General features: G+C 43.3%; 1 protein-coding gene across 1 annotated transcript in view; it reads left to right on the forward strand.

The window, feature by feature from the left end:
* The first annotated feature begins 4,071 nt into the window (after positions 1-4,071).
* LOC119186041 (sodium-coupled monocarboxylate transporter 2-like) overlaps positions 4,072-12,877 on the forward strand; it is a 113,700-nt gene continuing 104,894 nt past the window's right edge. The window contains exons 1-2 of the mRNA XM_075869692.1: positions 4,072-4,133; positions 5,197-5,248. Coding sequence (XP_075725807.1) covers positions 5,236-5,248 — 13 coding nt within the window. The 5' untranslated portion in view covers positions 4,072-4,133; positions 5,197-5,235. The remainder of the gene's footprint in view (positions 4,134-5,196; positions 5,249-12,877) is intronic.

Genomic DNA, 12,877 nt, shown 5'->3' on the forward strand with positions numbered 1-12,877 from the left:
CTTAACGAGCACCGGGTACTCTAAGCAGCACCAGCCGAAACTCAAACGGCCGACCCCATCCGCAGCGCCCACTAATGTCGCTCGAGATTCAGCGTTCATACTTGTGCGATTGTCAATTAAAGAGCAATTATCGCGCATATCTGAGGCACAAAAACAACACGCATATATTTTGCATGTGCGTATTTTACTAGAAAAGGTATACATAAGTATACATAAGCACCTATCAAGCTGCGCTGACCATGCAATGCTTGCTCGAAGAAGCGATTGTTTCCAACACTTTGCTAAGACGACACGGTGGTAGCACTTACCCGTCGCCTTGCGTTCTTCACGTTATCACCTCTGAGACGGGCGCGCACGCCCGTCTTAGGACCACGCGCTTCGTTTTGCCCCCCAAAAATTGGCCCCGTATCTGCATGTATTCTGCAAATGTCGTCAAAAGGCGAGTCTTGCGTGTGGAGAAAGTGAACAAAACATTTATTTGATGCTCTGCGTAAGAAAATCGGTGAATGGTATTCCGGATGCGCTGCGTTAGATTGCCTCGAGCGGGCAGCGGAGGCTCACGAGCGCATCACGTTATGTATGTCACACGTGAGCCATAAGTGCCATCTGGCAGTTTCTTTTGGAAAACAAAGCGCGTGGCCGTGCGCGCCCACCTCAGAGGTAATAAGATGTAGAATACGAGGCGACGGGTAGGTGCCACGACCATCTGGTCTTAGCAAAGCGTTGGAAACATTTCCCGTTTCGTGCAAGCATTGCATGACAAGCACCGCGTGATAAGCGCTACGGTCCTTGAAATTACCTCTGTATGCTTTTTCTAGTAAGAAATGGATATGCAGAATATATCCGTGTTGGTATGGTGCCCCAGACATGAGCAATAATTGGAGTTTATTGACAATAGCACAAGCATGAACGCTTAACCTTGAGCAACATTGGTGGTCACTGCGGATGGGGTCGGCCGTTTCAAGTACCAAATACTGGTAAAAGTGGACAAACAGACAATTTACAGACAGAAAGACAGACAGACAGACAGATAGACAGACAGACAGACAGACAGACTAAAAGTTTTGCGTCGAAGGTCCCCAAGAAAGACTCGTCTTTAAAGAACTGCCAGATGGTGCTCATGTCTCACGTATGACGTGACTTGATGCGCTCGTTTTCCCGCTGTACGTTCTAATGCAGGGCCTCCGGAATACCATTCACCGATTTTCTTGCGCATAACATCAAATAAATGTTTTGGTCACTCTCTCCACACGAAAGACTATCGTCTTTTGACGACATTTGCAGATTACATGCAGATACGGATCTAGAAAATCAAGTGAACAGCACCATAAATGTTATACGCTGCATCGCGGGAACAAAATGGGGCGGTACATCAGCGTCTCTCCTCCCCGTCCATTGTGCACTAATCCTACAGAAAATTGCCTACTCTGCGCCAGTTCTCCCCAACATCTCTACACCGATCTCTACACCAACGTCGCTACACCGACTTCTGCTGGTACAAGCACGAAGCTTACGCATATGTCTGGGGGTTCCACAGGCAACATCAAGTTCTTTGACACTGGCAGAGGCAAGAGAACCCAACTTTATAGTAATTAGAAATGTGGAGACATGTCGGCACCTCTTTCGTCTAGTCACATAACACCCTTCCCATCCGCTCATATCCAACATCATGAACCGTTCTGGAGTGCAAATACACCATGTGTACCAACAGTACATTTCTCAGCTTCCTGTGTCGACACATTGGCCACTGGACCAAAACTACCCTCCACGGCTGCTTGAAGTAGCAACTATTGAAACGTCAATAGAAGGACTTCGCAGCAAACATGAAGTGCCAACCGTTGCCGCTCAGCAGCTGGCATCACATCATTTGTTTGACAGGTACCAAGGATACACTCATGTGTACACTGACGGCTCCATCACCAAAGAGACAGCGACATCAGCATTCATAAGTCCGGAATTGCACGAAGAATATGCATGTCGGTTGGGCCACCTTTCTTCTTTAACAACGTCGGAGCACGTAGCGATTTTGCTAGCCATAAGCTTTAATAAACTTTCAACGACACGAAGAAAATGGGTGGTAATTACAGACTCTCTGGCAGCACTGGCATGTGTGGAAAGTGCCACTTCAAGACACATTGATGTGCATATAGTATCCGCTGTACTAAAAGAGCTCTCAGAAGCTACGAAGTCGAATCATTGAGTGGCATTTCAGTGGGTCCCAAGTCATTGCGGAATTAGGGAAAATGAAATGGCGGATGAGTTGGCGAAAACCGCTCATAATTCTACGCAAACGTGCCTCATTCCGGTATTTCAATATGATGTAAATAGAAATTTAAGAACAACAAAACGTGATATATGCCTGTCTACCTGGTTCACAGAAAATACAAAGGAATCGATCCTATATTCTGTTGATCCTAATCTTGAATACCAATTAGACCGTGACCTCCCAAAACGTATCGATACACTTATTCATCGCCTACGACTCGGAACTTCTTACACAAAGCACTTCCTACTTCGTATTCATCGTGCAACATCGTCAGCATGTTCATGCGGCCACGCCGACGAAAACATCTATCACTTCTTGCTCGACTGCCTGAAACACGACACACACCAAAAACGACAAGAACAAGAACTGCATAGGTTAGATCCTGCGCGACCATTCGGGTTGAATAAAATACTAGGTCCATGACCATGCAAAGCAAACGGCAAAGCAGTAAAGGTGCTGCAACAGTGCTTCGAAGAAACGAAGATTTGGGACTAATATTGAGCGGGCAAAAGTTGAAAGTGAGCGTGTTGTCTACGTGTTTGTTCTGCCCATATAGGAGAACTTTTGCTCTCACCTATGTAGGACTGTATATATGTATACATGCTATTGTTTTTTTAAATATTTAATTGTACCAAATAAGTGGAAAAGGGTAGCCGTCGCCAAGTAACGGTGACAAAACTCCTTCGTTTTTTTTCTATCTCAATAAAAAAATGAACGGACAACTTCATTTCCTTTTAAACAGCTTTATGTGGCCTGCAATATAAGTTGGCAATGAAACGTAGGGGGAAAAAACTACTTGAAGCAGGACTGCTCTGGTCCACCAGAACAGTCCAGAATCACCTCCTGAATATCGGCTCCCGAGCGGCGTAAGGTAGCGTCTCACTGCTCCTCATGAAAAGTTAGGCGTCAAGGTTATATGGCATCTAAAAGACCATGTCGTAAACTGTTTACTTGTTCCAGCAAAATACATCATGACCCGACATTAAAAACACTGTGAAAAACCAAGTGGCATTTGCCTCTCTCCCTATCTAGTACATTGCAAAAGGACCGTCTTTTTCACCAAAATTGTCAAGCTGAAAACGTACGTGACATATGCCGGCACAACTTATCTTTCGCTGAGCACATTGGTTCTAGTGGATTTCCTTTCAGGCAGTTTGTGGCCTTTGGGATATCTCGTTCTGTAAAGTTTTCTGGTGAAAGACATCGTTATCAGCTTTTACGAGTAGTGTACATTTCCAAAAGCAGCAAGGCTTGCCGGAAATGATGCCGGGATACGACATGTTAAAGTTGATATATCTACATCTACAATAATAATGACAATGTAGTCACGATCATTTACATAGTCGTTCTCTAGATCCCGAGGCAACCTGCTTTTCTTGAAACCAAGTTTTGAGTATTCCAGCGAAACAATGATGTCAGTGCTTTAAGATATATGTAACCTACACCTGTGATGCTTGAAATGGCTGACTTGGTTTACAGGGTGTGCTCATCTGCATGGAAGCTACGAAATTGACTGATTAACAGCAAGTAAATATTTATAGTATAAAATGACTAGCACTGAACGTTCTTTGTGGGATACATTCGGATGCATTTACGGCACATTCACATATGTGATTGGTTACGCAGTCATAAGATGAAATGTCAGTCGAGTGCATAATCTGACAGCACTTGAAAGGGGCATTTGGGGGATGGACTTGTGTTCAACCATGACTGAAGCGACGTAGTTGTCGAGATGTGAGCTGTTCTTCCTGTGTGCCATTGTTATTTTGAATGTTCTAAACAAATAACCTTTTTTATGCAGTATATTCGCCTACGATTCAACAAAGCCATTGCACTGACGGCAAGCGCCATCTATATTTTTCTTTCGGTAAGACTCATGCCACTTTGCTTTTGCAACAAATTTCGTGGCGTATGAAAATTTTATATTTTGTAACTATAATTTTTGTCATTGTTTATCCATTCATGTACATCATAGCAAATCAAGTAGTAAATATATAAAAGTCCTGCCTAGACGCACATATTGCCCCTACGTGGTGGTGTAGTGGCTAAGGTACTCGGCTGCTGACCCGCACGTCACGGGTTCGAATGCCGGCTGCGGCGGCTGCATTTCCGGTGGAGGCGGAAATGCTGAAGACCCGTGTGCTCAGATTTGGGTGCACGTTAAAGAACCCCAGGTGGTCGAAATTTCCGGAGTCCTCCACCACGGCGTCTCTCATAATCATATGGTGGTTTTGGGACTTTAAACCCCACATATTATCATCATTAGACGCATTTCTTCAATTTTATTTTTTCCAGTAGATGAAATACCAAGATGTTTTTTGTGTGTACATATATCTTGCAAAAACATGTCTGACAGAGCATAATTGCCGGAAGCAGATGGTTATATGAATTTGTGACACGCGAAAACTGTTCTTGTCTCTAATTTTTAGCGTTTCATTTGTCAGAGGCCGCACGCGAAGTGGCTGACCTGGTGGCTACATGGCCGAATTTCACATCATTCTATGTTGTTGATATGTTTGAAGTGCCGCCATAAATAAATACCAAAATTTCCAAGAGCTGTCCTCAAGAGGGCGAAAAACGGACGCCCTTCTACGGTATTTTTCGATAGTGCAGTCATCTCGAGTAATTCAAGAATGCAGCTAATCTACCCGAACACGCTAATAATATTAAACTTCTCATAAGTGGTTATTCTTGAAAAATCTGCACGGCAACATTGGTCTCTGTACGTTAGACGTGTGGTACATTTACAGTACTTAAAAGTTGATAATAGCTCAAAACAAACAAGTTTTATTAATGCACCTCTTGACTTAGAGGTGCATTTCTGAAGGCTACTATGATAACCATCATACGTCATTGTACATATCTGTATTATAATGCAGTATCCAGGCTTCGAAGAGGCATTTCTGAATTTTGCTCAATTTTCGTTTCAGCAAAGTTGTGGTGCCATCTCTATTCTTGCAGCATCAGTCATGCTGGTCAAAGGTATGTATTAATTACTTGGAAATCTGAGTTGTGGTCGACTTCTGCAAAAAACAGGACGTGGAAAAAAAAAGCGGAGAGACTTTATTAGGTTATGAACCGCCATTGTAGTGATATCTCTTCACGAATGATAGAAAGTCGCATGTCTTTATGAAAGGCATATTCATGCGAGAAAATAGGAGTCAATGTTCATAACCCTAACTGTTTTCCTAGAGGCAATGGCAGAAAAGATTCTTGAGGAGTAAGGCCAGGTATTCATACTCAAATTTCATTCAGCTTTCAAGCTCGCGGAACACTTTGAGTCTAGAGGATCCACGCACTTCAAAGTAAGGCACTTCAAAATGTGTCATATGATATTCCTGTTTGATATAACACGCCGCTACGTTGCATGCGACTGGTCGCTGGATTACCAAACATTCACAGCATCGCCTCTGGCTGGGGGCGCGTGAAAGTGAGTGGCTGTCGAGGCAAAGAGCTGCGATGCCTAGGCCAGAAACTACCGCAGCGAGAATTTGAACATCCGGAAGAAATCAGTTCATCTTCACTCGCGAGAAGCGCCGATAGTAATATTATTCAGTGCAGTTAGAGGGACACTCATAGCCATACTTTTTCTGGTCATCTGTGGCACCATACTTTGTATTCATAAAAAAGAGTAAAGTAAGTCCTTTTGAGGGCTTACTTTGCTCTTACATATTTTGCGGCATACGTGATCATAAGGTGCCCACATATTGACAAAAAAAAATACTTGGTGTAGAAGTCACATAGTACTGCACAAAGGATTGTCCCAGCACAAAGCCAACATCATATTTGTTTTAAAAGGTAACTGGAACTATGCAGACCTTCGTTGAGCTCGTGTATTTATCAAGAATACATGAACTTCCCATACAGTGAGCTAAGCCGCTTCAATAGCTTCTAGCGCACTTGCCTATTGCACGAACACTAGTGGTAATGACTTTTGTATAAGCCTCCCATGACTTAGGAAGTGTGAAATTATCTAAATAATCGAGAAACTTTTTTTTCTTAAGTCAATGTCTGAGAAAAGAATAGGTGTGTGTAATTTTCTGTTTTATCATATAAGAAGTTTAGATGTGATGAGTGTTTCAAGCAATGTGTCGAAAATTATCAAAATTAAGAGAACTGGAATGTTGGCCAGTTGCCTTCCTAATATCTTAGGATGAATAGACGATGAAATACAGCTGGTCGAGTGTTGAGGAATACAGGTGGTCGTATCACTGAGTGCGCTCCCTTTGTAAGACTTCTCTTTAGAATTATAGATAAAAACGGCCTGTTATAATTATTCTGGAGCATGTCATTTTAAGCAAAATTGACTGTAAAACCCAAACCAAAGCTTCCTTTCGTGCAACTAACAACGATGAGTATGGTCTCACTTCTCCGTATAGTAATCGGCTTGGTGTTAATTCAACAATTTTTATCCTACGAGGGCCAAGCGTGCTTTAAAAGCAGACAATGCCCCACACAACGGCAAAGCAATATAAACTGATTGATAGTACAAGGATGTTTGCTCATTCTGGACATCTCTGAAGAGTGGGATGCTCACACTCTAACTTGAATTTCAGATTCACTGGTGAAATAGGTGCTATTTCATAATTTGTCAGTAACTGTGAGTGGTTGCTTCTGCGAGAACCACAAAGCGACAACAAGCTCTTTTTGCAGAAAGGGCTCCTAGTTTTTTATATGACATGAGCACCTAACTGAAGTGGTTTAGAAATCAGTAAATGCCATTTCTGTAATTATTATGATAATTTAAGCCGCTCATTGTTTTAAGAGGTCTGCCATCACAAAAAGAGTCATTACACTCTGAAAATTATCCAGAGTAAGTGCTTAGTTTACCTGAAAGGGGCGCTTTGTTCCTCAAAAAAACGAAATGTGTGCAAAAGCTGGCACACTGCACGCGGAAACGGCACTTTCTACAAGGAAATAAAGTGCGTTTTGGGGGGTTGAAAAAGAATTTTCGTGCAGTGCTCAAACGGCTTATTGGTGCCTACATCCACTCGTTTTATTCCCGACGGTGCTGTGGGGTTGTCTGGTGTAGCGGTTAGTGCGCGCGCCTGCTGATTCAACGGTCGTGAGTGTGAATCTACTTATTTACGGATGTGATGCTTGCATGTATATTGTGCATCTGATTGCATGCCTGAGCGCACTTCAAACTGCTGGTTAAGTAAGCCAAGAACTGATTGTTCTTGTTGCACAAAAAGTAAAAGTGTCTTCCTTGAGCAGTAGCGGGACGAAGGTGGTGGGGAAGTAGCCTCGCAGATACCCTTGAAAGACAGCTTAGTTACTTCCCCTCCCGGTTAGTTTTTCCCTAAATACCCTTCTTTCTCCTCAACTTCTCATAGTGTAGGAAGGCAGCATATTATAATTAAGTTTCATTATTTTCAGGTTCTTCGGCCAGGCGAAAACGATTTTACTAAATCGCACTGTAAGAAGGTTGCCTTAGAAAGTTACTCCTTTTTGTAAAATTACTTGTAAATGTTTCAGCATCGCTGCGTCAAATCAAGTTTCGGCCCTAATCTGTTTCAAATATTTATAATATTGAATGTTCGTAACTGCGATGCATAGGATAAGCCAGCTTTACGGGAAGGACATGAGCTGCACTGGCTGGGTCTGCGAAAACTATGAGAACACTTATATTATATTTCAAGCTTCTTACTATAGCAATGATAGATTACCCTTATTTATGCCCATGCTTGGTTTCTTGACACTTTTCCCGCAATTCAGTATAGATGGGGTAGTACTCAATTGTTGCTGCTAGCCTTATAGAATCGTACAGAGCATAGCTTTTTCCACTACTATCAATGGTTTGCTTAGTGCGCTTGTGTGTGATGACTCAACGCAACAGATGTTTTATATACTTTCTCGGTACTCATATCTGCTTTATAATTACCGCAATGCTTCAGCGAAAGCTCACGCGATTACTCGGTAAGGTTTAAGCGACAAAACAAAGCACCGTAAACATTCATTTCTAAAACTGGTACTCCATCCGGAGTTTCGCAGCTTGACGCAAGCCTGTCGACGATGGTGACGTGCATGTACTGCTCTGGAGTTTCATTTTTTGCTTGGGCTTGTTAGTTTATCAAAATTTCTTCGCAGCCTCATATATGGCACCAGCACCTGCAAGCAGTTTTTTTAGATAAAAGCGAAAGCGGCAAAGTTGTTCAGTTTTGGTATTACCAACGAGCTTTTTCAAGAGAAAGCACTTGAGAAGTAATGATACTACATTACTGATATTTCTTTCGCATGCCTCTTATACATTCCCTTATTTTTCCACCCACAAAATAACAGAAGGAGAAAGCAGATACTGGTAGGTACAGGCGAGATTTGGTCGACCAAGCACACAGTCTTTCAGACTGGTTACATATATTGCCAGGCATGTCCAGCAGTACCACCTAAATGGCCTATGAATCTGATCCTCTTTTGAGTTCATGTTTTTCTTACACTGTCACCCACGACTAAGCTCATGTGCGAAATTATGTCTCCATTAAAATTACCTGTACGTACACGTTTCACGTTCATGGCACAAAATGCGACCTCTGGGTCAGCACTCCACCCAAATCTTAACAATGAAGCTCTTTATATTTTAATATGAATACTATTATAAAAAATCGAGCTTCTTGCTGCGTAGAAAAGGGGGCTTATTCAATCAAACCGCCACCCGACTCGGTGGGTTGCTGCTGCTGCACGTGATCCTATGGCCAGCCCTCTTGGTCCTCTTCATCGTCGATTTTTTGCCAACAAACTCTTCATGCACCTAAGTTCTCGAAAAGGGTTTTTTTTCAGTTGGTACATATGTTCAACAGCCCGTGAGACGATAGTTTAAATTGTCCACTCCGCTTTCGAAGCATGTTGTCTAACCAAACTGTAGCATGCTTGGTAGAGTTGGTGAAGATACTTCGTGGTGACCACTCAATTTCTTCGCAAACAAGCCGTCCGATTCCTGTCCACCATTCTCGGGTAGATGCTCGTTTTGTTAGCCAGTCACCAGTCTTATGTTTTCCGGGATTCTGGTTCCTCTTAACTGGGGAAGACTTCAACCTGCCACGTAAGTAGTGTAATCGAGATGTGGTCGACAGGATGAAGCGTTTCTTCTCGGCCCTTTGCTGAATGAGTTTCTTAGCGTTTATCACACTATACAAGATAACACGCCGGTGTCAAAGTGCCATAGCAGTTTCAAAGCCGTCAGTACCCTTTTCAGATTAGCTAGAATAAACTGTGGGTGAGGCGTAGACTTCAGTTAATTAACACGTGAGTCGTTCGAACCACTGTTGTGTAACACCACAGAGGAGTATGAAGTCTCGTTGGCTTGTGGCCGCTGTTGGGACGAGTTTTGGAGTGAAGCAGCTCCTGTGTTTTGGTTTTAGGTGCTCTTACGTCCCTCAGATATCATTTTCATTACTTCGGACTCCACTTGGCTCTCTGTTCTTGTCTTATGGTCCATCACTTCCTCTTTCAGTACGATAACGCTGTTGTATAGTTCCTAGAATCATGAAGTTGGCGTAGCTTATCCTTCAGCTTCGCTGACGTAGTCGTGGCTCGATCGTTGTATTCCACAACCCGGTCAACCTCTGTTTCCGCTTCCGTGGTTGATAGCAGAGGGACGATGTCGAAGTCAGTGGCCTTCGAGCCGGTGTGCAGCTGGTTGAGGCGTTCGTTTAGAATGAAAAACTCTTTCTTCGTGACGCTTTCTTGAGTGAGCGTTTTTTCTATCTCATTGATAATGCGTGTTAATTAGGCTCCCTCATATTTTGCTTCAGTTGGAGACTTTCCATGGTGCGTCTGCGCGTTGCGCAGCTGTTAGTCGCTTGGTCGAATCCATGAGCGGGAAAACGATTACCTTGGGTTCATCAATATGGTTTGCTGTTCTGATGGTTTTGGGCACCACTTATAGAGAATGGAACCTCCGATTGCGTCAAAAAAAGTGGTTTATTTATAATACACCGCAGCCGCATTGGGTTGCTGCTGCACGTGATCTCAATCCCAAGGCCAGCCCTCTTCGTACTCTTCTTCGTCGATATTTTTCAACAATCATATCACGAATAATCAATGAGTATGTATTACAGAAATGGGTTAGTTCTACTAAAACCACTTGTCCACTAATAAACAAAGCAGCTCAACGCTATAGAATGGCAAAAAACAGCGTATTCATGGCGTGATTGATGACGAGTGGAGCTAAGCATCCGCCAGAGAGATAGAGCTGACACGTGGCGAGCACGTGACAGGTGGGAAAGAGAGACATCACTGTGCACTGCTAAGAGGGTGTGAGCTAATTGGCACCGCTCCAACACCTGCGGCAAGGTGAGCGGTGCGGATGGAGGGACACCGTTACACAGGCTAGTCAAAGATCCGCTTTGCACCTAAGACAACGGCGGCAGCGAGGGGACCCCGAAACGATGAAAGACGTGAAAATGACGACGTGCCCGTAGATTTAGAGGTACAGCTGTTTCATTTCAGGGGGAGTTTCTGTCTAGATGGACATCCTTATCGTGCCCGTAACTGTACGAGATGTGCGAGTGCTTGGTTTCAGAGGGAGTTTATCTCTCTGGAATTCAAAAATTTGCGAAGTGTCTTCTTGTAACTCTGTGTGGTGTAACTGAATCTCTCTAAACCGAGATTTAACGTAGAAGCAACCTATGACTAACTACCTAAAGCCAAGCAACGGCCAACAAGCAATACGATTAGTCTTCGGAATTTCCCAGTTCTGTTTTTTAATACTTGCGTGGCTTTGGGTTTAGTGAAAGATTCACTAATATTTTCTTCATTCATTAACTCAGACTGGGGTGCTTGTGGCTTAACCCCGATAAATAATGTCGCGAATAATCAATAAAGCTTTTACTCACTTAAATTGAGATCCTGTTTCGTAGGCATGTGTTCAATTCGAAATTTTGATGGTCCACGATGTTTTGGTAGAGAATCACGCAGTTAGTTATGCGTGATAGAAGAGCTTCGCTTTCTCTAACGTAAACAGCGCAAGATTTTAAGACATAAAGTGGGACACCCATTGCCTCAAGCTCTTATCACGTCCACGCCCTAATCATTGCTGTTCTTTATTGTTGATGGGACAATTGGGGAAGTAATTAATATCGTTCAGCTGTGGGTATCAAAGCTACTATATATTATTCCTTTGTGGTTTAATCAATGCGTTTACAGGTTAACATAAATTACTTCTGTGTAATACTTAAATATTATGCCTAGAAACAGTATGATACGAATGCCAGTAAATACACTACCATGATCATTTAACTGAGTAAGGGTGCACACACCGACATGGACACCACAAGAAAATGCACACATCTCGTGAGCATTTCCTTGTTCTGGAGTTCGTGTCTATGCGTGCGTCCTTAATCAGTTATGAGATGAACCAATACTATTATACGTGCTACTGATATGACCATTGTTTTACGACAAAAAAGTGGGACGTATCTGTCCCACTGACCCATGAAGTACATTCGAAAAAAAAAATGCAGCATATCCACGAGTGCGTGATGATGAGTGGGGTAAAGCGTCCATCATTCCGTCGGTGCATCTGTCTGTCCTTCTGTACCTGCATACATCCCTGTGTCCATCCATGTGTTCGTCCGTCCTTCAATGCGGCCATCCATGCGTCCATTCGTACGCCCGTCTGTGCATCCATTCCTGCGTTCATCCGTGCGTCTTTCCATCCATAGGGCCTTCCATCCGTGCGTCCGTCTTTCTGCACGTGTGTCCGCGCATCTGTCTGTCTGTCTGTCTGTCTGTCTGTCTGTCTGTCTGTCTGTCTGTCTGTCTGTTTATCCGTCCATCCGTGCGTCCGTCTTTCTGCCCATGTGTCCATGCATCTGTCTGTCTGTCTGTCTGTCTGTCTGTCTGTCTGTCTGTCTGTCTGTCTGTATGTCTGTCTGTCTGTGTGTCTGTCTGTCTGTCTGTCCGTTCATCTGTCCATCCGTCCGTATGTCCGTTTTGTCCGTCTGTCTATCCGTCCATCCATTTAGTGAACAATCAAAGTACCACAATGTTGCTGTTTTATTCATATATTCATCTTGTAGAAGCACCGCCATCCAGCGCCATTCAGCGGTCACAGTGCCATATACTAGCGGCGGTGAAAGGTGGGAAGTTCCCACCTTTCTGCGCTGCTAGTTCATGACACTGTAGTCCAACCTTGCTAAACCTTGCTAAAACCAAAATTATTACGCCCAGCGAGTTTAACGTGGCAACCTTCTCGCGCCAGATAGCGCTTGAAGTGCGTCGTTCTGTTACTAGTTTTATTAGTAAGCATTAAAATCAAGGCAAATTTATTGGGAATTAAGTCAACAATACTCGTCTTTGAAGCTTAGTTAATCAGAAACAACTATTTTTTTATGGTTAACGTGCACGGGTTTTCTCCTCAACTCAAAAGAGTGCGCGCGTGCCACTCCTGTAGTGCGGCCATGGAGGCGGCTACCTACTACTACAATTACTGCTACTACTACTACTACTACTACTACTACTACTACTACTACTACTACTACTACTACTACTACTACTACTAAATATATTGCGGACACATGAGCCACGGCTTAAGGAGCTTTGCCCTTAAAAGTGGAACAATACCTGTCTCTTTGTGTCATTACGGCACCAAGCTCTAATCATTTTGCCAAA

Source organism: Rhipicephalus microplus, chromosome 7 (assembly GCF_043290135.1).
Source record: "Rhipicephalus microplus isolate Deutch F79 chromosome 7, USDA_Rmic, whole genome shotgun sequence".
NCBI classification, from domain to species: Eukaryota; Metazoa; Arthropoda; class Arachnida; order Ixodida; family Ixodidae; genus Rhipicephalus; species Rhipicephalus microplus.